The sequence below is a fragment of the Ovis canadensis genome, chromosome 1, assembly GCF_042477335.2.
Source record: "Ovis canadensis isolate MfBH-ARS-UI-01 breed Bighorn chromosome 1, ARS-UI_OviCan_v2, whole genome shotgun sequence".
In the NCBI taxonomy this organism is placed as follows: domain Eukaryota; kingdom Metazoa; phylum Chordata; class Mammalia; order Artiodactyla; family Bovidae; genus Ovis; species Ovis canadensis.
This window is the reverse complement of record NC_091245.1, coordinates 197,231,624-197,257,125: the sequence shown is the minus strand read 5'-3', so window position 1 is coordinate 197,257,125 and position 25,502 is coordinate 197,231,624. Positions and strand designations below refer to the sequence as shown.

The 25,502-nt window shown below is 42.0% G+C and overlaps 2 protein-coding genes across 2 annotated transcripts in view; both read right to left on the bottom strand.

Moving 5' to 3' along the window:
* Positions 1–13,555, bottom strand: part of ATP13A5 (ATPase 13A5) — a 142,193-nt gene extending 128,638 nt beyond the window's left edge. Inside the window, exon 1 of the mRNA XM_069593402.1 lies at positions 13,487–13,555. Coding sequence (XP_069449503.1) covers positions 13,487–13,555 — 69 coding nt within the window. The remainder of the gene's footprint in view (positions 1–13,486) is intronic.
* A 5,128-nt stretch (positions 13,556–18,683) lies between these two features.
* ATP13A4 (ATPase 13A4) overlaps positions 18,684–25,502 on the bottom strand; it is a 118,586-nt gene continuing 111,767 nt past the window's right edge. Inside the window, exons 30-31 of the mRNA XM_069593303.1 lie at positions 24,385–24,465; positions 18,684–19,266 (exon numbers count right to left, since the gene is read on the bottom strand). Coding sequence (XP_069449404.1) covers positions 19,054–19,266; positions 24,385–24,465 — 294 coding nt within the window. The 3' untranslated portion in view covers positions 18,684–19,053. The remainder of the gene's footprint in view (positions 19,267–24,384; positions 24,466–25,502) is intronic.

Sequence of the window (25,502 nt, the reverse complement as noted above, 5' to 3'; positions counted from 1 at the left end):
TGTTAAAAGGACAGGAAGGGTCAAAGCAGACAAAAGCCACTGCCCATGGAGACGACAGTACAGTGGGAAAAGACTGACAACACAAGTAAATGCGTTAAGCTCACAGCTGGGGAAACAGTGACATGGCTGCGGAGGGAAACAAGGGTAAAATGGGACTAGGCACGTCAGAGGTGTCTGGAGTGAGGGGGCAGAAAACAGAAGGAGATGTGGAGTTGTATTTTAGTTAAATTGGGCAGGGAAGATATACTGACAAGGTGACAAGGACAGAAATGGGATGGAGCTGACAGAAGCAGAAGGTATTAAGAAGAGGTGGCAAGAATACACAGAAGAATTAAACAAAAAAGATCTTCATGACCCAGATAATCACGATGGTATGATCACTCACCTAGAGCCTGACATCCTGGAATGTGAAATCGAGTGGGCCTTAGGAAGCATCACTGCAAACAAAGCTAATGGAGGTGATGGAATTCCAGTTGAGCTGTTTCAAATCCTGAAAGATGATGATGTGAAAGTGCTGCACTTAATATGCCAGCAAATTTGGAAAATTCAGCAGTGGCCACAGGACTGGAAAAGGTCTGTTTTCATTTCAACCCCAAAGAAAGGTAATGCCAAAGAATGTTCGAACTACCATATAATTGCACTCATCTCACACACTATCTAAGTAATGCTCAAAATTCTCCAAGCCAGGCCTCAATAGTACATGAACCGTGAACTTCCAGATGTTCAAGCTGGATTTAGAAAAGGCAGAGGAACCAAGATCAAATTGCCAACATCCATTGGATCATCAAAATGGCAAGAGAGTTTCAGAAAAATATCTACTTCTGCTTTATTGACTATGCCAAAGCCTTTGACTGTGTGGATCACCACAAACTGTGGAAAATTCTGAAAGAGATGGGAATACCAGACCACCTGATCTGCCTCCTGAGAAATCTGTATACAGAACAAGAAGCAACAGTTAGAACTGGAGATGAAACAACCGACTGGCTTCAAATTGGGAAGGGAGTACGTCAAGGCTGTATGTTGTCACCCTGCTTATTTAACTTATATGCAGAGTACATCACAAGAAATGCTGAGCTGAATGAAGCACAAGCTGGAATCAAGATTTAGGGAAAAATATCAATAACCTCAGATATGCAGGTGACACCACTCTTATGACAGAAAGTGAAGAGGAAGTAAAGAGCCTCTTGATGAAAGTGAAAGAGGAGAGTGAAAATGTCAGCTTAAAACTCAACATTCAGAAAACTAAGATCATGGTGTCTGGTCCCATCACTTCATGGCAAATAGATGGGGAAACAGTGAGAAACATTATTTTGGGGGGCTCCAAAGTCACTGCGGATGATGACTGCAACTACGAAATTAAAAGACACTTACTCCTTGGAAAGAAAGTTGTGACCAACCTAGAGAGCATATTAAAAAGCAGAGACATTACTTTACCAACAAAGGTCCATCTAGTCAAAGCTATGGTTTTTCCAGTAGTCACATATGGATGTGAGAGTTGGACTATAAAAAAAAAAAAGAAAGAAAGGAAGATGAGAGCCAAAGAATTGATGCTTTTGAATGGTGGTGTTGGAGAAGACTTCTTACAAGTCCCTTGGACTGCAAGGAGATCCAAGCAGTCCATCCTAAAGAAAATCAGTCCTGAATATTCATTGGAAGGACTGATGCTGAAGCTGTAACTCCAATACTCTGGCCACCTGGTGTGAACAACTGACTCTTTTGGAAAGACCCTGATGCTGGGAAAGATTGAAGGCAGGAGGAGAAGAGGATGACAGAGGATGAGATGGTTGGATGGCATCACTGACTCAATGGACATGAGTTTGAGTAAGCTCCAGGAGTTGGTGACAGACAGGGAAGCCTGGCATGCTACAGTCCATGGGGCCACAAATAGTTGGACAGGACTGAGCAACTGAACTGAACTGAAGGCATATGGCTATCTGGGCCCAGAGAGCTCTGGGTAAAGGGAATAGAAAATATCCAAATGCTTAAGCTGGGTGCCAGGAAGGAAGTTAGTGTACCCAGACCTGTGTCTACAAGGGACAGGGCCACAGGACTGGAGGTAGAGTTAGATGCAGTACTGGGGAGCTGGTATATTTCACACCTAGAGCAGATAGTTTTATTTTTCATTTTATTTGAAGTATAGTTGCTGTACAATATTATATGTTACAGGTGTACAATGCAGTGATTCTCAATTTGTAAGTTACACTCCATTTATAGTCATATAACATAGTGACTCTAATCCCTGTGATATACAATACATCCTTGTAGCTTGTTCTACACCTAATAGTTTGTACCTCTTACTCAGCCAAGTTGCCCCTTCTCCTTCCCTCTCCCCACTGACAACCACTAGTTTGTTCTCTATGTCTGTGAGCATTTTTCTTTTCTGTCTTATTCACAAGTTTGTTGTAATTTTTAGATTTCACATATAAGTGATGCTATCACGTATTTGTCCTTGTTGAGTAGTTCATTCTTTTTCCTTCCTCCTCTATGTGGCAAATGATTTTCAATTTGTGAGAACAACAAACAGAAAATAAACATAGAGGCCAACATAATATTTTATTGGATTTTGTATATGTAATTACACCAATAAAGTGTTTTAAAAATAAATAAATATTACTGTGCATGAGGAGAGATAATGTTTTAAAATTTTAATAATGTATTTTTACAAAGAAAAAAATTCATGCAGTATAATTAATAGATATTGTGGTAACTAATACATGAATTTTAATAAAACCAAAACTGCAGTGAAAGGTAAAATTTGGGCAATTATCAAACCATTCCATGTGATGTAAAATTTTATCTTCTTGACCAAGTCTTTAGTTTTATAATGAACAGTTGAAAATTTAAAAGAAAAATAAATTTGATTTTAAGGATATTCAAATTAGGTAAAATACTTCAAGTATAAACTAAAATTTGCACTTACCAAATGGTATTTCAGTTTGCATTGTGCACTCCGTTTTATCCTTTTTGAAGAAAAACTGAGGAAGTAAAACTGGATAAATAGCTGGAGAAGGGATAGGATACCCACTTCCATATTCCTGAGCTTCCCAGGTGGTACAGTGGTAATGAATCTGCCTGCCAATGCAGGAGACACGGGTTTGATTCCTGGGTCTGGAAGATCCCTTGGAGGAGGAAATGGCAACCCACTCCTGTATTCTTGCTTGGGAAATTCCATAGACAGAGGAGCCTGGTGGGCTACAGTCCGTGGGGTCACAAAGAGTCAGACATGACTGAAAAACTAAGCGCACAAATTAAAGCCAAAGGATGGAAATCTGAGCTCTCTGGGTAATAAGCTGGATTTACACGGTTGGAAAAAAAGCAGCCTTTGGACTTGTAATCGTAGCTCATCAACCTCCTAAGTTCTTCTCAACTCAATCCTGCCCACACGTATGAAAAGCTGCCATAAGCAAAGCACTGTTCTAGGCCCTCAGATGAAAATCTAGTGATGACTGAGACTGGAATCTTGTCCTTGAGCTCAGTTTACTGCAACCATGCTCTAGAATCAAAATCTTCTATATTCTCCACTTCCCTCCAGTTTCTCTTAGGATCCATGTCCCAGGGAGTGTTGATGAACTCATCTCTCATGGACAGGCTCAAGTTTAGCTTGTCATTGGATGCATAAACCATCCATTGCTTAGCTGGAGTGTCTGAGGTATTTTCCTCCTATAGAAACTAGGTAGTTCAGAATCTATTGACAGAGGCTGTGACTTTTGAAAATGACTGATTGTTGGAATATCTGAGCTTGTAGTAGAACAAGGCAGCCCAGGGACTTCGGATTAGAGCATTTGAATCAAAAGGGAAAGAAATATTCCACTTTGACCACTTACTGCTGTGACCTGGTCAACTGGAAAAAGGCTCCTCCTCTTCTGTTAATGGCTTTTCTCTGGGGTTCTCATTTCTGCTCCTATTTTAGGCATTAGTGCCCCTGCATCTGCCCTTTGTAAGGGCAGAGACACAAGTTAGGTAGCTGACCTAGTTCTTCCATGGCCCTCGTGGGAGTCAAGTATGAGAATTTGTATCTAATGCAAGGCTCTACTTCTTCTTTATTGCAAAACTTACTTTATTTAGTTCAGGAACAGTGATTTTGTGTGAGTCACTGGAGCATTAAATTTGTATTTAATTGCTCCTATTTGAGATTTTTAAAATGTTGTCTCTTCAGTCATTAAATGTGTTCATTTATTTACTCTATTATATAATATTTACTCTACTTATTTACTCTATCATTTATTTAGGGAAAACCACTAGACCATTGAGGTATGACCTAAAACAAATCCCTTATGATTATACAGTGGAAAGATTTAAGGGCCTAGATCTGATAGAGAGAGTGCCTGATGAACTATGGAATGAGGTTCATGACATTGTACAGGAGACAGGGATCAAGACCATCCCCATGGAAAAGAAATGCAAAAAAGCAAAATGGCTGTCTGGGGAGGCCTTACAAATAGCTGTGAAAAGAAGAGAAGCAAAAAGCGAAGGAGAAAAGGAAAGATATAAGCATCTGAATGCAGAGTTCCAAAGAATAACAAGAAGAGATAAGAAAGCCTTCTTCAGCGTCAATGCAAAGAAATAGAGGAAAAGAACAGAATGGGAAAGACTAGAGATCTCTTCAAGAAACTTAGAGATACCAAGGGAACATTTCATGCAAGGATGGGCTCGATAAAGGACAGAAATGGTCTGGACCTAACAGAAGCAGAAGATATTAAGAAGAGGTGGCAAGAATACACAGAAAAACTATACAAAAAAGATCTTCACGACCCAGATAATCACGATGGTGTGATCACTCATCTAGAGCCAGACATCCTGGAATGTGAAGTCAAGCGGGCCTTAGAAAACATCACTACGAACAAAGCTAGTGGAGGTGATGGAATTCCAGTTGAGCTATTTCAGATCCTGAAAGATGATGCTGTGAAAGTGCTGCACTCAGTGTGCCAGCAAATGTGGAAAACTCAGCAGTGGCCACAGGACTGGAAAAGGTCCATTTTCATTCCAATCCCAAAGAAAGGCAATGCCAAAGAATGCTCAAACTACCGCACAATTGCACTTATCTCACATGCTAGTAAAGTAATGCTCAAAATTCTCCAAGCCAGGCTTCAGCAATACGTGAACCGTGAACTTCCTGATGTTCAAGCTGGTTTTAGAAAAGGCAGAGGAACCAGAGATCAAATTGCCAGCATCTGCTGGATCATGGAAAAAGCAAGAGAGTTCCAGAAAAACATCTATTTCTGCTTTATTGACTATGCCAAAGCCTTTGACTGTGTGGATCACAAGAAACTGTGGAAAATTCTGAAAGAGATGAGAATACCAGACCACCTGAACTGCCTCTTGAGAAATCTATATGCAGGTGAGGAAGCAACAGTTAGAACTGGACATGGAACAACAGACTGGTTCCAATAGGAAAAGGAGTACGTCAAGGCTGTATATTGTCACCCTGCTTATTTAACTTATATGCAGAGTACATCATGAGAAACGCTGGGCTGGAAGAAGCACAAGCTGGAATCAAGATTGCTGGGAGAAATATCAGTAACCTCAGATTTGCAGATGACACCAACCTTATGGCAGAAAGTGAAGAGGAACTAAAATACCTCTTGATGAAAGTAAAAGAGGAGAGTGAAAAAGTTGGCTTAAAGCTCAACATTCAGAAAACTAAGATCATGGCATCCGGTCCTATCACTTCATGGGAAATAGATGGGGAAACAGGGGAAACAGTGTCAGACTTTATTTTGGGGGGCTCCAAAATCACTGCAGATGGTGACTGCAGCCATGGAATTAAAAGACACTTACTCCTTGGAAGAAAAGTTATGGCAACCTAGATAGCATATTCAAAAGCAGAGACATTACTTTGCCAACAAAGGTCCGTCTAGTCAAGGCTATGGTTTTTCCAGTGGTCATGTATGGATGTGAGAGTCGGACTGTGAAGAAGGCTGAGCACCGAAGAATTGATTCTTTTGAACTGTGGTGTTGGAGAAGACTCTTGAGAGTCCCTTGGATTGCAAGGAGATCCAACCAGTCCATTCTGAAAGAAATCAGCCCTGGGATTTCTTTGGAAGGAATGATGCTAAAGCTGAAACTCGAGTACTTTGGCCACCTCATGCGAAGAGTTGACTCATTGGAAAAGACTGATGCTGGGAGGGATTGGGGGCAGGAGGAGAAGGGGATGACAGAGGATGAAATGGCTGGATGGCATCACTAACTCGATGGATGTGAGTCAGAGTGAACTCCAGGATTTGGTTGTGGACAGGGAGGCCTGGCATGCTGCGATTCACTGGGTCGCAAAGCGTCAGACACGACCGAGCGACTGAACTGAACTGATCATTTGTTTGCTCAAGTATATTATTTACTCTATTATATTCTAGTATTTTCCTAATGCTTTATATGTCCCAAGTTGGTTGCCCTCACTGCCCTCAAATCCACTGACTTTGATTTGGGGACTATTCGCATAGCATTTTATATATAAATCAATAATGGCTCTTAACACTCTCAAGGGAAAGAATCATTCCACAAGGAGTGGAAGAAATAGCAAGTGTTCAATAAATACTGTAGATGAATAAATCACTCTTTTCTTGCTTGGGGAAACTGCTTTATACTATTGCATTTTTCAGATTAGGTGAATGCTTACAGAGTTTTCCCTTTAGGATGCTCAATGGCAGAGTGGAAAATAGAACTATAGGAGATATCCGTGGTCTGTCTAAATCCCCTTGAATGTTCTTCAATGCATTTATGTGTTTTCTTCTGAGGTACCTGCAACTCCATGTAGAGGATTGCCCTTGAACCCTTTAGCCTGCCCTAGCAAAGAAACAAAAGCACCTGGAGTTTATTCCCCATACCCACCTGGCCCAAACAGCCATTACCAATGACTAAGGCTGAAGCCTGAAGCTCTTCCTCTTCACCAAGCGTTGGCACACAGAGGTGAAGTTTACATTCTAAAGCTGCCTAGTAGCATTGGGTTGAGGTTAAGACTTTGTCAAAAATGACATTCTCCTTTGTGTTATCTTCTCCCTCATCAGTTCCTCCGAGAAATACTTCCTTAATAAAATATTTGCATATGAATCCATGGCTTACTGTCTGTTTCTGGGAAGTTCAACTCCAGAAAAGAGCTAAGGGTTCCTAATATTTGTAACCCCCATTCTGGATCTATCAAGGAACTCATTTTTTGGGGGGAGAGATGGGGAATTACTTACTGATAAGCAGATTTCATCTTTGTTTTCTTTCACCTGGCTCTTACCTAATACCTCACTTCAAAGCCTCTTCTCTCCCTAATTTAAAATTTTCCATTCAACTTCTCTGAGTTTGGTCTAACCATTCTTTGTGCCTAAGGTATTAAGATTGTTCCAGGAGAATTCAATAGCTCATTTTATGCTTCTGGAAATGTATTGACTCTTGTCAAGGACTTTAGGCCTGGCTAAGCTTAAGCCACATTGTCCCAGCCCGCTGTATGTTTAGTAGCAGGATAGGACCAGAATGTCTGTTTAATTTCATATTCTGGAGGGCTTTCCAGATGACTGGCTGCAAGAACAAATCTACAAAAGCTGCCAGGTGCATGGCTTGTCAGCTGAGTACTGGAAATGTCAGTGAGAATGATTGTCAACTGTTTACTGCATTTGTCAGGTTAAGTCACCTACCAGTGTCTGACTAGTGGCCAAAAAGGTATCCCAGTGTTGATAGATACAGATTGATAGAGGCAGAATGAAGGGACAGGGTAGTTGATTAAATAATCTCACTAGGGGATTATAAGTAGAGAGAAGTATGGAAGACCCTTATAAGTTAATGATCATTCAAGAAAACAGATTTGCTTAGCAACAAAACTAAGCAGGCTTGCTCAACAACGAAACTAACAACAAAACTATAGAACAAGTCAATGACGCCTGTATCCTGCTGGTTGAGGTCAGTAAATTAATTATTCTTAGAACATGCTCTCTGAACACACTAAAAACAAAAGTATAGGGGAAAGGTGGCATTTGAAAGTAGAAAATCTTCATTACACTGAAATCTAAGGGTGATTAGCCATATTTTAGCATAGGTTACCACCTTTCTACTGATTTGAATAACTCCATGACAGTCCCAGGTTAACCATGTAGAACAGAAAACTCCCCTACCCAGTGTGGAGGAGAAGCTGATGCTGGAAGTTTAAAGTCTACTGAAGAATGAGTAAACAGGTGATCTTCTCCTCCTCCCAACTTTTCCTTTGATTACGAAACTGTAGTTCTCAGTTCTCAGAGCAGCTTTCTCTTGCCTGCCCACTTGGATCTCTCTTAAGCATCCTATACTATGAAATCCACTTCTTATCTATCACTTTGCCTCTTACTAAATTCTTTCTGGGCCAAGACAAAGGAACCTGAGCATCAGTAAGTCCTGACACTAGATGAATGGTTTTAATTAAAAGACAATGGGTTCAAGTCCCCTCCTAAGTCATGAATCATGGGTTCAATCCCTTGTCTGAGGTGTGCTTGGGTTCAAGTTCCATCCAAGAATTGTGGCTTCAATATCAATACCTTGGTGAACACTAAACTCATATCTTTGCTCCCCTCACAGCTAAAAATGTTATTGACCATTGAGACCAAATAAAGATGCTGATCAGAAGAACAGTGGCATTTCTAAAACTGATGTTGTCACTGCTCAAAGAACAGAGGTTCAATAACATTCGTCAATATAAGAGGCTTCCCGAGAAAGAAAACAGCTGGGATGAGATGGGAAGCTACAAAGATGAGAAATGGACTTAGACATTCTAAAGTGAGCTGGGGCCCAGGATCTATCCTAAGAAGAATATAACCCTCTAAATTCACGTCCTAAAGCAAATTTATTTCTTATTAATCAATTCTAGATGATCTAACCTGGTTGGAGAGACGAGTATATTCAGACCTGGGTATGGTCCAGGATCAGTTATTCTTTTTCTTCGTCATCTAAAGGATGGACTAGATTGGATACCTTAAGGAATGAAGGTTTTACATATATTTTCAAACTAACTTCAAGAATACAGAGTATTAAACACCATTCGACATTTTTGCTTTTGGTTAGTGGCAATGCTTTGCTTTCCCACTGAACTTAGCCAGCAGGTGATTGTTTTGTCAAGAATGGAGTACTTAGTACTCTAACAAACAGCAGGGATAAATGAGCTCATCTCAAAGGGAGAGAAGTCTGTCAACAGGCTTTCTTCCCACCAGGAACTGCTTTTTAACATAGAGTCAAGAATATAGCAGTGGCATAGTATTTCCAAAGGAAATATGCCACAAAATATCTCAACACTGCAGGAGATGGCAGAAAAAAAGTGTAGATGAGTCTCTATGAGGACAAATGCAAGATAGTACATTTAGGGAAAAATAAACTAAGTTATTCTTTTAGGATTATAGTTCATAAATCTGATTCATCATCAGAATCACCTGTAGAGCTTGACAAAGCTATGATTCCTCAAGACTCATTCTGCAGATTCAGAGTATATCTGAGCTTGGGTGCAAGACTTTATTTCTAATAAGCTCCTTGGGGATGTTCATAATGGATCAAGTCTGAGCACTATGTTCCAAAAAGAACTTTATGAAGTGCTGTGGACAATTCCTTGGAGAGAGTAGGCAAAAAGATCAACCAAACACTACCTACAAATATGTCTGAATCTGGACTATTTACACAGGCCTTTGCATCTCATGGGAGATTCTATAGACTCGGAAGTCATCCAGGAAGGGCCAGTTTCTAAAAAGCAGTCCTTCAGAGCTGTCAGATAATGGGACAAGAAGGGCTTCAAAATAAAGTCTGAAAAGAAATTTGGCTTTAGAAGTGCAAGTAACTGATCCTGTCAACAAAAGCCAGCAGTAGGCCACCCTGCATCTCATTGTAAATAAATAAGGAGATTAACTAAGAAAATAATTTTAGACAATTAGCAAATTATAGATAATTACATTTTAAGTAAAATAAAATTAAATTCATTCAATTCCTGCAAGTTTCTCATCAGTTCATTCATTCTCAGCTTATGCATTCTTTTATTTACTCCTTCACTGATTCACACAACACATTAAATAGCTATATTACGTGCAAGGCCAAGATTTTAGAATCCTCTTTAAAGCTTGAGAGATGTAGGAAAAAAATAATGTGCTGCATTTAATATTATTTGATTTTTGCAAATACAAATTAGGTAATAAATAATATTTTCATGCCAATAGTCAGGGAAAGAAGATGTAGACACAGTAATTTGCTCAAAATCACAAATGAAAGAAGTCTGGGTTAGAGTTCAAACCTGCCTGACTCCTAAGCTTACACTCTTAGCTACCATTGCCATTATCTGAAAGAGACACCTTTGAGATTGACTTTATCTATCTGAGCACTGCTTGACCCCATTGAATAGATCAGACATGGGGTACTGGTCAGGAGCCCATGACCTCAGCTAGCATGGCTATTCCTATGCCCTCAGAGGCTAGCTCTGTCCCACCCTCCAGACTCCAGGTGCAGGCCTGAGCTCCCACTTTGCCCTGGGACACCTGCTGTGCCAGAGTGAGGTGTGGGCAGACACAAATACTTGATCTTTCCCAAATATGAGTTTTGGCATCCAGATCAAATAGGTTATAGGTTATAGAATTTATCTAGGGAGGATCTGAACTTTAAAAATTGTCCCCAGATCAAACCAGTTTTCAATTAGTCATGGATTGTGGTTCAACACTTGAGGCTATTTTAGCCCTTATCCAGTTCTCAAGGACTTCCCAGGTAGCTCAGTGGTAAAAAGAATCCTCCTGCCAAGGCGGGAGACACTGGTTCAGTCTCTGGGTCTGGAAGATCCCCTGGAGGAGGAAATAGCAACCCACTCCAGTATTCTTGCCTAGAGAATCCCAAGGACAGAGAAGCTTGGTGGGCTACAGACCGTGCGGTTGCAGAGCAGGACACAACTGATTGGCTGAGCACTCGCACCAATTCTCAAGACTAACCTTAGCCTGAGTCAAGAGAGAAGTGACTCAGCTTTCAGGAAAGTGCATCCAGCCAGCTGTCTTGTACTTTGTTCAGTTCCTGAGCAGATCAGGAACTTGGTATAGCCTTGGGTCTCTGAGCTGTTTGCTCGGAGTGCTTTATCCCTAAGTTTTCCTGCATATACTTTCACCAAATGCACCTTCACCTCCTGGAGCGGTATCTCTCCTATCTCTGTAACCAATGTTTCCTTGGTCGCATAAACCCAGGACTGTAGTCACAAACAGGGCCACAGAGGCACTGTCGTACTGAAGTCCCTCCTGGATCACCGAGAAGACACACAGAGTGCCATAGCATGCTCTTCTTTCCTCTGCAGACCACAGTCCACCCGCCCAAGATGATGATGCTTCCGTGAGGTTCCCGTGAGTTTCATTTCACCTGGAGGTTGGTTGCAGAGGACTGCAGTCTGGATTAGATCAATCTCATTGCAATCTGGATAAATCTGGATTAGATGCTCTAATCACATCTCCTCATCCTCTGTCTCCTTTAGCTACTCTCTAACTCCCTTAGCCATTTGGAGACATGCTCAGACTGTTTGTAACACCTGTGTGACACCATCAGCCTCTAGGAAAATGCATCTTACTCTGGGGCTCACAGAGTAAGCCCCAGTCACCTCTCTGCCAAGTGACAGAGGGCACAGGTGGATTCCCTTCACTGCGCTTTTATTACACCCTGACACACCAACCACAGAGTGGGCTTCTATCTCTACCTGTGCCCCTACCCCTATCCTTCTCTCTCTCACTGTCTCTATCTCTAGTCCTTTCTGTTTTCATCACAGGCCCTTGCGAAAGTTTGTAAATTTAGGGTGAAACCAGAGAACAGATTGAAAAATATACAGTTAGTTATACTTAAACTTTTCCCCTCTTCCCCAATATCCATTGTTCAGTTTTTCAAACAAGTTTGCCTGGTTTGATTCTCTCTTCCCTTGAGTTGAGTACCTTTCTAGAAGTGCCTTTGCTCTCACAAATAAAGTTCTAGTGTCCTCTGCATACTGAGATGGTCTTTGTAGCATATATCTAGCCCTTCTAATTTCACAGCACACCTCCCCACATCTACTATACACATGGACAGCCAAATTCATTAAGACAACTTTGGAATCACTATACTTTGTACTTTTGGTTGCTTTTATTCATGTGCATTGTTTTAGTTAAGCTTCTTTGTATTGAATGGAAAACAGATGTTCCCAGACAAAGAAGGAGAAATAAATCAACAAAATGTCCCAATGATTATATTTTTTATTCAATCCTGCCACAGCTGCTTACAAAGTCCCAACCATGGCGTTGTTCTGGGTGCAGAGTGGGAAGATGAAATGAATCAGGCTTTGTTCCCAGTTAAAATGGGGTTGCATAGACACTGGGGGAAATTGAAACACTACAGGATCATAATACAAGGTGAAAAGAGCTGCCTGCTGCACAAAGGGTGAATATATAGAGTGTGATGCATATGCAGATATCTTTTGGCTTGGCAGGTTCAGTAGCATCCCAATTGAGAAATAGGTGGGATTTGGATATATGAAGATAAGAGCAACAGTTATAGAGAAAACAGCATGAGAAAAGGTATTGAGGTGGAAAAATGGTTCCTGTATGCTGGGAATAACAAGTGAGTTACTGAGTGCTGGGAACAATAGTTTGCTGCGTTAGAGAGTGCAAGGATGAGACATGTCTGAGATGAGGCTACATGTGGCCATTGCAAGGGGTCTTAAATCCCTTTCTAAGCAATATGTGTTTTATTTGGTAGATAATGTAGACTATGAAGGGTTTCTGACCATGGACAGCCATGATCAGAGTTGAGCAATAAAATTCATAGAGACCTAGAGAAGCGAAAACAGAAGAGCAACTTCAGTTGGGGAAACTAGATAAGAGATTCTTAATTCAGGCAAAGTTTTGGAGGGAAGGAATTTCTACATGCGAGACAGTGCCGCAAGAGTGTTCAGGGGCTTAAGAACTGATTGGAGCGGGGGACTAATGAGACTCTTTGTTACATGCTAAGTTTGTGGCTACACAAGGAAAAGTCCTCACTTACCCACAAAGCCTTGATGTCACACAGAGATGCCTCTTTTGGCTTGTGATACAATAGGAATGGTGTCCTGTGAGCTGTGCAGTGCCTAATACATGCAACATATGTGAGACCTACCTGTGGAGTAAGGCCACAGGTGCAAGGCTTTGAACCAAGGCCACAGAAGCAGAACTCAGAACCAAGGTCACCTCCAAAGCCAACTGAGCCCCTTTGTAACTGTTGCCAAAAGGCCCCTGGTCATCACTAACAAGCTTCCTGACACCAGATTAGGCAAAGGTGCCCGGTCTGGTAGTCAGCCAGTAGCCTGGTAACCAATCACCTAACGCTGACTTTCCAGCAGGAATTTTTTTTTTTTTTTTTTGTCTTAGGCTGTAAAAATTGGCCATTAACTCACAAAAACTGTTGACTCTCCCTGGTCTGTCAGGAGGGCAGCCCGCCACGTTGGCAGTGCCCACATTATCTCTGCTCTTTGTTCTTAATAAACTCACTCCCTCAAGAAATGCTCCATGTCTGGAAATTCTTTTCCAACCCTCACTTGGGCTGCCTCAACACTTCTGGCAATATTGTCATCCTCACCCACACCTTCAAATTCAACAGTCTCCATGGTCGATGTGTGTGCAGAATTTATCACAGGCCAGTACTTTGTCAGATTTTTCATGGGGTTGAAACACTGAGAAGAGATAATGGGGATGAGAGAGCAAAGAAATAGAGCTAGGAGAGCCTGGATAATCCCTTGAACATGCTTCATTCAAACATGGAAGTTGCTCTAGAACATGTTACATTTCCCCCCGCCCCAGTGAATTAGCTGATTTGATTAGCAGAATCTGGCTAGAAGTGAAGACCATAAAGGATTTTCACTGGGAAGCCTAGACTTGGAAATTAGACCCAGGTCACCCATTTCCTAAGTGCATGATTTTGAACAATTGGGTTTTTTTTTCGACCTCAGTCTCCTGAAAGTTTGCTCAAGTTATTATGTAGAAAACAAGCTGAGCTAGCAGGGTGCGGAAACCCTTGGATAAAGTGCTCAGATCAGGCTAGACTTTTTGGAAGAAGTGACCAGTGAGCTGAAATCTGGAGGAGAAGGAGACGGCCATGAGGAAGGGGGGTTGGTGGAAGTGGGGGGAATATTCAAGTGAGAGAGCATGGCAAGAGCGGCCTTCCTGATGAAGGAACAAGGTCGACAGGCTTGGGAAGGCCAGGGGGGCTCGGTCAATACCTCCAGGAGAGATACGTTTGGTCGTTGTTGCTTTTATTTGTATGTTTGTTCAATTCTGAAGAAAGTCATTTTGCTGATAAAGTTCAAAGGGTCATATTAACAAGTCTAAAGAAATCAAAGGACAGACAATGTTGTGTGGCAGCAACTTTCAAGGGTTTTTTTTTTTTTTCTTTCACATAAAAAAGTGAGCATAGTACACAGCCAAGAGAGAATTCATATGACCCTTTTACAGAAACTGTACAAAGCAGAGGCGGAGCAAAGTTCAAGCAGGGGTACAGGCTTCTGCTTCTGGAGACAGAAGGCAGAAACCAGAGCTCTATCTGCTCTCATGACATCGGCTCTCAGAGCTCTGGTTTTATTTTACTCTCTCAGCTGTGGGAGCTGACCTTTTCTGTGGTTGATGGTTAGCTCCAAAAGAACTTCTAGGAAAACTAAAAACTCTTTCTGGAGGAAATCATATTTATGATGACAATCCATTGGATAGTTGCCTTGCTTGCCTTCTTGTCTATTGATGCTACGAACATCCCAGGGAGAACAACACGGAGGAGTGACGCCGCAGGGACTTCACGGCAGGAGTCCCGTGTCTGAAGCCAGCTCCAGGCTCCACTCACGAGTCGGGCGCCCTCAGACAGGTTACTGAGGCTTTGGAGGGTTTAGTATCTGATGAAAAGGAGGAGGGTAACCCTCACCCTGCCTTCCTCCTAGGATTGGTATGAAGCTTAAATGACGGACTGAGAATGAAATTATTTTGGAGACTATAATGCCCTGTAACAAAGCAGGGAATAATCACCTCTGCAGTGTTAGAAATGCCTGGGACTTTGTAAAGAAGTGGCTTTTTTGGCCACATAACTGAAGGAGACTACCTCATTTTATTATCCAGAGTGAAAGACTTCATTGCAGAGAAAGAGAGATCGATTTTAGAACAACAGAATGATAGATTCTACTCATCGCTTTTGTACAGGATAATTGCTGATAGTACAAGGCTCTGAATAGTCACTTTTTCCAGTCATCACATCTGCAAGTGTGCAATGCACACTTCTGTGAACATAGAAGGACACAAATGGCACAGCCATATTTTCATTCTCTATTTCCACCCTTCCGTATTTAGTAAGGTGAGCCTGGAGTCAGGGTTCTTCTCCATGGGTAAGAGCTGTACACCTTGGAGTGAAGATACAGGTGAAACCGTTACTCACTCAGTTGTGTCTGACTCTGCGACCACATGGATTGTAGCCCACCAGGCTCCTCTGTCAATGGAATTCTCCAGGCAAGGGTTACTGGAGTGGGTAGCCATTCCCTTCTCCAGGGGATCTTCCTGACCCAGGGATCAAACCTGGGTCTCCCGCATTGTAGGCAGATTCTTCACTGTCTGAGCCACCAGGGAAGTGGTGGTAAAAGAATCTGCCTGCAATGCAGGAGACCCAGGTTTGAGCTCTGAGTCAGGAAGATCCCCTGGAGAAGGGAATGGCTACCCACTCCAGTAGAAAATTTAACCACCACTGCTACTTTTAGGGACTTCTCTGGTGGCTCAGATGGTAAAAGAAGATACCAGGGACTCTCCCAAATGATTTAGACCAGGTGACTATGTCCTTTTCTCCTCTATGTCCTGGTCAGGAAAGCACACTGGGTACAAGTAGTGTGGCCCTTGGGTTTGGGGCACTTTCTCATGTTCTTTTTCTTAAATATTTCAAACATTTCTTTCTGAGAAAATACATTAGAAGTATCCCCCAGTTGTCAATTTGTCAGTCAGGACCCCTCACTGTGCACCTTTTTTTTAGATTCCTGTCCCTATCAGAAGCCACCTTCCAAGTGACAGAGCAGTCAGCCTGTGTATCCTCAGCACAGGACCTCCCCAGCCCAGCTCCCCACAGGGTCCAGCTCCTGTTTTGTGTGAGCAGCAGTCATAAAAACTCAATTGGAGGCTGAGATCCAGGCTATCAAGTCTGAAAGGAATCCAGCAGGCAACTGAGTTTCATCTGATACTTGACTTCCTTTGCTAAATGGTTTTCGAATACCCATTGCAATCACCAATGCCAGGGAGTGCACACCTTGTGAGGCCACCAGCTTCCACCTCTATCCACGCTGACTAATAAGGCAGCAGTCTTCATGTCAGCCTGAAGCCATTCCCACCATGGTCTTAACCCATTGGTGGAGCCACCAGATCCAAGTCAGAACTTTCTCCCTCAGGTTAACCCCTTCGACTTTGAATACTATTCTGGTGTCTCTTGAATCTCCATTTTTCCTGTTTAAACATTTCCTGCTATTTTACTCACTGCCTCTAAGATCTAGTTCGTCTCAATTACCATGCTTAGAATAAGTCCCTTTTGGCCAAGGTTTTAGGGCTGCTTGGTGGGTGAGGAACCAGAGTTTTCCACGCCTGTTCTCTGCCAGCTGTGTGTAAATTGCTAAGGATGGAATCACTTCTGATCAAGACAAAAGCAACTGAGTTGCAGAAAAACAAATAAACACCTGTGGTCTGGGGTTTTGTTAACACTCCTCTAGTCCAAGGCTGGCAGGCTGCCTGACATTCTTTTGAACTGGAGGCGCTGTTATTACAAAGGCTTGCCTCTTTGCACCTGACAAAGAAGAAATTCACTCTTTGTTTGACCGTGAGATCACACCGTGCACCCTGCCCTGTTGGAGCTTAGTTATTAGGAGGCATTTGGAGGTTACAGAAGGTTTGCTCAAAAGATGTGTGTCCAAGGTCTGGGTGTGCTCTCCTTCCCCTGAATCTCAGCTTTCGCATTTGTAAAGTGGGGATGGTAAGCCCTTCCTTGTCTGAGTTCCGGGAGAACTAAGTAACTCAGATGGCTAGTGGAGGTGACATGATTGGTGAGAGGGGGCTCTTCAAAGTGTGAACAGTGCACCCACGCTTGCTCATCACTAGGCTGTAGGCTGTCTCCAGCTTGCCCCTGCCCACAACTTTTGAAAAATGAGAACAACTATTAGTTTTAGAAAAGACATTTAGAGCTGGCCTATCATTGCCAATGCTGACTTTGTAAAAGGAAACATTCCTTTCTGTACTGAGGAAGACAATGATCCTGCAGCCTGTTTTAATGATTCTTCACACCCTATTTTAAAACCAGAAGCAACAAGATGTCTTTATGCCTGAGAAACACCATGTTCCAGAATTATCTGCAGTCACAGGGCACTGACAATGCGGGAGTTCAGCCAAGGAAGGGAATGCTTGCAGATACTCTTGGTAAGTAGCCAAGTCACAGGGACTCACTCTCTGCCCCGAATATCCACTTAGAATTAGCCGTTTGTCATGAAAATGTTGCTTTTGCCTTAAAAATACTATTTGTGGATGTTTTCCTAGAATTCAGCGTTGTCTGCTGAGCTAACAGAAACCTGGGTGTTTTCTATGCCAAGTGAATTCAATATAACCAATCTGTAGAAGTGATAAGGGAAAATTTTGCTTTCTAAAAACTAAAGCCTCAAACTTAAGAAATGCCTAGGTTGTACGAGGACTTATGTCAATGATAATATAATGTTGTAGCACAAGACTAACTTTTCTCAAAAATAATAGAACAAAGGGGTAAAAATTTCTGGAACTGGGCACACAAGATGAGGGGTTCCTAAAACAAAGAAGACCACAGGGTCAGGAGACAGTTTAGTGGACAATTCTAGTGCTCTGTGATGTGGGCTACTTCCCTTTCTTTCCCAGGAATGTAAGCCAGACCAACTAGACAATCTGTGGGGATGCTTGTCAAAAATTAAGAATTTCAAGATGGAAACAGCAGAGTGCTAAACCAAGAATCGGACCTTTCTGAGCCCTGTTTTGACCATCAGATTGCAAATCCGTGAAGCCAGCCCTAAGGAGACTCTACTTCCATGCTCCTTTGCCAAATTCCTGGTTAATGGATTGTGAGTGATGGAAGAGATGTATGCCACCTTGGCACAGTGAAGAGCCTCCATCTTCCTTCCCTGTCTCAGTACACATGGAGTTCTTGTGTTGAGTCAGTGAAACCATCAGGTTGGAGCAGTCACCATCCTGAGGAGGGCTATTCTAGAGTCACCTGGGTCAAGAAAGACATTCTTGAGTGTAAAGACACTGAGATACTGGAATTGCTTGTTATTATAGCATTGGCTTAGCCGAGAAGGCAATGGCACCCCACTCCAGTACTCTTGCCTGGAAAATCCCATGGATGCAGGAGCCTGGTAGGCTGCAGTCCATGGGGTCGCGAAGAGTCAGACACGAATGAGTGACTTCACTTTCTCTTTTCACCTTCATGCATTGGAGAAGGAAATGCAACCCACTCCAGTGTTCTTGCCTGAAGAATCCAAGGGACGGGGGAGCCTAGTGGGCTGCCGTCTATGAGGTCACACAGAGTCAGACACGACTGAAGCGACTTAGCAGCAGCAGCAGCAGCAGCACTAATACACAGGAGAGGCCAAAAATAGAAGAAAACATCTCAGATCTAAAAAGTACCACAAAGGAAAGGAAACCAGACAGTAAAGAGCAGTGTGATGGTTCTCCAGCATTTGTTTTTCGATCAATGAAATAAGAATTCAAAAATGATCTTTAACATGTTTATAGTTCTATGCTACTTTCCCTCAACTCATTAAAACATATACAGCTAAGAAGAAAGATTACATACTCTCCTCCTTCAGCCAGGCAATCTCTTGGCCCTTTGCCATCCCTGGGATATTCTTCTAATACTTTCAGAAGCCAGGAGAAAAATGCTCTCCTTAGGGCAGTGTTCAGCTCTGTAGAAAGTATCTTATCAAAAAGACTTTAATTTGTCACCATGATTGGATAGGTTTTTGATTCCAAAACCTCCAGCTGATATTATAAGAGTCTTGTTGCTTAAAAAAAATAAAATAACTGAAATTGGTCCCTTTTGTCATTGTTTCTATGTTATATAAACTTGGATATCACATTGTCTTCATAGTTGATCCTCGTTGCTCTCAAACACTGGGTTGCTGTAAGACACTCCCCTGCCACATTCTGGCATATCAGAGTAGGAGGTCTGGTTTACTGGGGGCCAACTGGGGTCATTTGCCAAGGCTCTCTGCCATATCCGATACTGGCTTTTTGATTGATAGCCAAAACATCTTTTGATTATCATCCACAGGGCTCTATTTTCAATAATGGCCTCCTGCAAAATAAAAGAGTTATTGTTTACAATCAGAGGTTGTTTCCAGAATATAGTCCTCATAAGGCATTACAGCATTGACTGCTTCAATCTACCTTGACAAAGATCTTGAGTCTCTGCCTCCCAAGGTGATTTCATGTAAGAGGTCAAGGCCTCTCAAACTTTTACATTTAAGAAACACTTCTGGAAGAGAGTTTCTGAAACAGAAACATAGCTTGAAGTAGTCTGCCTCAAGGATGAAATTTCTTTTGAATTTCATGTGTATCTTAAATGTGAAGTGAAAGTCGATTAGTCGTGTCCAACTCTTTGACAGTCCACGGAATTCTCCAGGCCAAAATATTGGAGTGGGTAGCCTTTCCCTTCTCCAGGGGATCTTCCCAACCCAGGGATCCAACCCAGGTCTCCCGCATTGCAGGCAGATTCTTTACCAGCTGAGCCACAAGGGAAGAATACTGAAGTGGGTAGCCTATCCCTTCCCCAGCAGATCTTCCCAACCCAGGAATTGAATCTGGGTCTCCTGCATTGCAGGTGGAATCTTTACCAACTGAACTATCAGGGAAGCAGTAAAAGCATCTAAATTCTGCAGTTTACTCCATATCACATCTACACATGGTTTAATATGCTGCTGCTGATTTAATATAAATGACACTTAAAATACCAAATGGTATTGACCTTATAGAAACCAAGTGTATCCCAGCATATCATTGTGTAACCATGAACACAGGTAAAATTGTGAATGTGGGCCACAGTTTTGGAGCTGGACAGATTTGGATCCGAGTCCTATCTCTGACATCTACCTCCTGCGTGCAAATTAATTACCCCATCTGAGTCTCAGGGATTAGAAATAATTCTGTCCTCTTAGATTTGTCATTGGGATTGTGTAACTCCTGTTACCAGAGAAGGTGATGGCACCCCACTCCAGTCCTCTTGCCTGGAAAATCCCATGGACAGAGGAGCCTGGTAGGCTGCAGTCCATGGGGTCACGAAGAGTCAGACATGACTGAACAACTTCACTTTCACTTTTCACTCTCATGCACTGGAGAAGGAAATGGCAACCCACTCCAGTGTTCTTGCCTGGAGAATTCCAGGGATGGGGGAGCCTGGTGGACTGCCGTCTATGGTGTCACACAGAGTCGGACATGACTGAAGCAACTTAGCAGCACCAGCAGCAACTCCTGCTACAATGCAGGGCATGGCATTGCATAGCTGCCTCCTTTACTATTCTTCTGAACTATTCATTTAACAAAGGGTTTGGCATTGCAGCCTTTTTCATATAAACCTCTAAACTTCACCTACAAATATTTCATTGCAATCCTTTTTCTAAGATAGCAAAAGATATGTCTCTTCAAAAACATTTTATGTCGTGAGTTAAACTGAACCTTGAATAGAGCCCAAGTTATAACTTATAACACATAGTGCCTAAGAGGTTATCATGTTAATTTCATTGTTTTGTCCTGTGTGGTCACAGAGATAGACCATCTTAGAAATTATCATGAAAGAAACAAAGAGGAAAATATGAGGGCCTAAGAGGTCCCTTAGAATTAGAACTAGTTTTGGTGTCTGTCAGTGGTATTTTTGCTAAACTGAAAGAGTTAATTCTGTAGGATTCTACAAGGAATTTTGCTAGAGACAGTGGTTTCCTAAAATCCACCCATCTTTGACATCTGAGTCCACTGCTTATAGAAATCAAAGAGAAGAGCTAGTCTGAATATTCCTCTAAAAATTGATCATCTGCTGATCAGTTAAATGAGTACATAGCTATCTCATCAGCATCTTGGAAACCTTAGGAAACACCTCACCGAAGTTTTTTTGTCCTCCTTAATTAACTAGAGAACAGTAGTTCTCTTTAGAGCTAGGATAAGGTAGGATCATGGGTATTTAATTAAAGGTTTTAAAATCCAACTTACATCCAGGAAATCTTAGCAGGCTTCAGACAAAACAAATCAACACACACACACACACACACACACACACGGAGAAAGACTTTTGTGCTCTCCACCATATCTTGAATTTTGTTACAGTTCTAGAAATGTGATAACCTATATTACTTTGCTGCTCTGAAAGGGGAAACCAAAGAAAGCACTGAGATATTTGTCTTGTCATTCTACATTGTAAATTAGATACAGAAGGAGAAACAAAAGGAAAGCCTTGATAATACACCATTTCTCTAAAAAACAAACAAACAAGAAACAACAAAAATTTTATCACATGAACTCTTCTGACAAACAATTCAAATAATTCATATATATCTATACATACACACATAAATATATATACACTTACATATCCACACAAATACATAAGTAATACAAGGAGGGCTGTTAAAGCTGCCCACTTTAGCTCCTCTGCCTATAAGAAGGAGGTTAGATAGTGAGATTAGCAAGTATAATAAGGTCTCATTCAGACTTGTTTTGGGCATATCAAATTACCCTCTCCATATGTGGGGTGGGGTGGGGGTGGGGAAGTGGAAGTGGAGGTGGACAGGCTCACTTCTTAAATTTAAGAATTGAATAAACCTTTATGTTCAGTAGTGTCCAACTTCTTGTGACCCGATGGACTTCAGCCTGCCAGGCTCATCTGGTGGTGGTTTAGTTTCTAAGTCATGTCTGACTCTTGCAACTCCATGGCCTGTAGCCTGCCAAGCTCCGCTGTCCATGGGATTCTCCAAGCAAGAATAATGGAATGGGTTGCCATTTCCTTCTCCAGAGGATCTTCCTAATCCAAAGATCAAATCCAGGTCTCCTGCATTGCAGGTAGACTCTTTACCGACTGAGGCATGAGGGATGCCCTTTGCCAGACTCCTCTGTCCATGGGATTTGTCCGGCAAGAATACTGGAGTGGGTTGCCATTTCCTTCTCCAGGAGGTCTTCCCAAGCCAGAGATCGAACCCATGTCTCCTGTATTGGCAGGTGGATTCTTTACCACTGAGCCACCTGGGAAGCCCAACTCTATGAGACGAGTTACTATTATTATCATCATTTTGCAGATGAGGAAACAGAGACTCAGAGAAGTATAGAAACTTAACCAAAATCAGCCAGCAAGAAAGGGTGGAGCCAGGATTCAAAGGCAAGTAATCTATTCTGCAACTATATTCTTAACTGCAAATATACTGAAGGAGAATGGTTTTCTGTAGGGGGATTATGGCAGGCTTTGTTGCTTGATTACCCTACAATCCATTCCTCCTGGCTCCTCCTTGCCACCTTAAAAAAATTATGACTAGTCCAGGACAATTTGTCTAAGTTTTTGGCATAGATCCACTTTACCAGAATCCTTTTCTACTAAAGCTGACAATGAGACATAGTTCTAAGCAATGAGGCATAAGAGGAAGCTCACTGGTGAGCTGCAGGAAAATTTTTTGTTCCCTTATAAAAGGTTCATACTTGTGAGAAAAAAAGCTTGCTGGTACCTCTTCTTCCATTTTTTTTTAACCTGCACTGAAAACAGACTTCAAACCCGGCTAACACAGCTACATGGGAGCTAATCTGAGCACCATAAGCAACAAGCACAAATATGAAAGAGTTTCTAAGGATGGTGAGACAGAAAGGTGGAAGAATGCAGATTCCCAGTAATGCCAGAGACCCTAAACTAGATCGGAAGCCACTGGCTTCCAATCTTCTTGCTAAGTGAGTCAATAAATACCTTTATTGTTTAAACCACCATGAGCTGAGCTTTGCTACTTGTCTAAGTGATCCATGGATCAGGAAAAATTCATGAACAGGATAATACCAGCTGTGCCACAGAGGGTGAGATGGTATTTCAGTATGCAGAAATGGGGAAAGATATTTGAAACAGAGGAAATAAAGTTATCATGGACAGGAATAAGATCTACACATAAAACTATTCCTTAAAGGGCAAGGACAATCTTTTTGCAGCTCCTTAAGAGGACTCTCGTGGTGATGCTCTTTGATTAATCTGGTGGCTTTGGGAACTGTATGGTTTAGCATAGGGCTCTTTACTGTGGTTCCTGAGTCAGCTGCATCAGAATGACCTGGCAACCTACTAGAAAAACGAAAACTTGTGTTTACTGCAGACCTACCAAATCAGAAATGCTGGTGGCAGGGCTGGACAATCTGTGTTCTAACAAGCCCTCCAGGGAATTCTGATGCCCACTCAAGTTTGGGAGGCCCTGGTTTAGCATATAGAGACATGCTCCTTACCCTAATTCTATGTTCTCTTCTGCCACCAGCTCCTGAGCAGCCTTCACTCTGCTCAGTAAAGAAGGCTCTGCGCTTACAAGACACTGCAGGGACGTCAGGCCCTGGGGCCCCCGGCCCACCATGAATCCCCCCTCACTGGAACCATCCTGGGTTTGCAAGAGCAGGATGAGGACAGATGGAGTTTTATAGCTCATCCTCCTTCAAACTGGATGCCTTAACTCTCCCCAAGAGTAAGCCTTAAGAACTGGAGACTTTGTCTGATAGCGCTGAAGAAGCAGCGAGTAAAACGCGTAGCAAGGGAAAGGGGAGCACCAGCTCATTTTACTGAGGAAATGGAGCATAAAGAATAAAAGTCCAGAAAAACTTACTGTGAATCTCATTTCCCATCAGTAAAGTAAAAATGATCCAAGTTGTTCAGGGAAAGAGGCTTGACACAACAGGCCACATATATGATCCCCTTTCTATGGAATGACCAGGATAGGCAAATTCATAGAGACAGAAAGTAGGCTAGTTGTTACCAGAGGGTGAAGGAGGAAAAAGGGGAAATAAGAAGCAACCACTAATGGGTATGAGATTTCTTTTGGGGTAATGAGAATGTTCTGGAATTAGAAAGTGGTGGTGGTTACACAACTCGGTGAACATACCAAAAAACCACTGAATTGTACACTTTAAATAAGTGACTCTAATATTCGTGACTCATATCTCAATTTCAAAAAATAAATTTAGTTGGCTCTCTAGATGTGAATTTCAGATATGCATAAGACCCTATCCCAGCCCCACTTTACAGACAGGAAAACTAATGCCCTGTTTGGAATTCATCACAGGGAACCATCATTGCTCATGTTGCCAAGGAAGGGAGCCCCTTGCACTGCCAAACCTTTTTGGCTAAAGCTGTTCCTTCTCGGACTTCCAGAGAAAGGCCCCCACCAACCCAACCAGGTATCAGAAACTCGAGGGCACTTACCTCCACGACAAGGGACACAATGAAATTGGAGCTCAGCATAATGATGATGTAGACCCTCCACAGGACAGGAGTGCAGAGCAGCTGGTGGGAGATGAAGTAGATTCAGTTTGAAGACAAATAATGCTGCAAAAAGTTCATGCTGTTCATAGTGAACTTTTTCATAGGTTTCAAATTACGTATGTAATAAACCCATGCATAGACGTGTACATTGTATTACATTTATATACATTTTATATACATAAGTATGTCTATGCATCAATGCCCAGAAAATATAGAAGGATTACACTCAATGATTCCAATAACTTGGGGACCGATTGTTGCTTTCTTTCATCTTCCTTCTTTCTTCTTTTTACCTCTCTGTAATTTCTAAATTTTCTAAAATAAATTTGGTTATTTTGCCAAAAAAAAAATAGTAAATGTTTTTTGGGGTTTTATTAAAATTTTTATTTATTTGGCTGCATTGAGTCTTAGTTGTAGTGTGTGGAATCTAGTTCCTTGTCCAGAGATTGAACCCAGGCTCTCTGTACCGGGATTACAGTCGTAGCCACTGGACCATCAGGGAAGTCCCCAAAGTGTTTCTTGTTTACTTGCTTTGTTTCATTTTTACGAGGGAATACAGGAATGTGGCTCTACTCCCAGGAGATTCTGAGGGTACACTTGTCAAACCTCTTCTCTGTGGTGTCATATCTCCCTTCAGCTGAGTCCTGGTTTGATCCCTAAGTCAGGGCTTCCCCCTCAGGACTGTGCGTACAGCTTCCCAGGCTGTGTCATGACAAGGCGTCTCACCAATGCAGAAATCAGGGATGAAACAGATTGTCACTACTCTCTTTTGCCCCTCTTTGTCTCTGTCTTCCCTAATCCCTCCCCGGCACATAATATTTACATATTCATGTTGAATGGTTGAACAAATGAGTGAATGAGTGAATGGAAGCCAACTATACTCTTATGTACCTGGCGCTGCCTCATACATTGCCTTATGCTTTGGTGAGGATAAAAGCTGTACAACTCCATGAAGGGCAGGGATATTAAAATTCAAAGTTCAAATCCATTTCAAGGAATTTCTCTTAGAGATATACATGGCTGAAATAATATATGTGTAAAGTTATTTTATTTCAGCT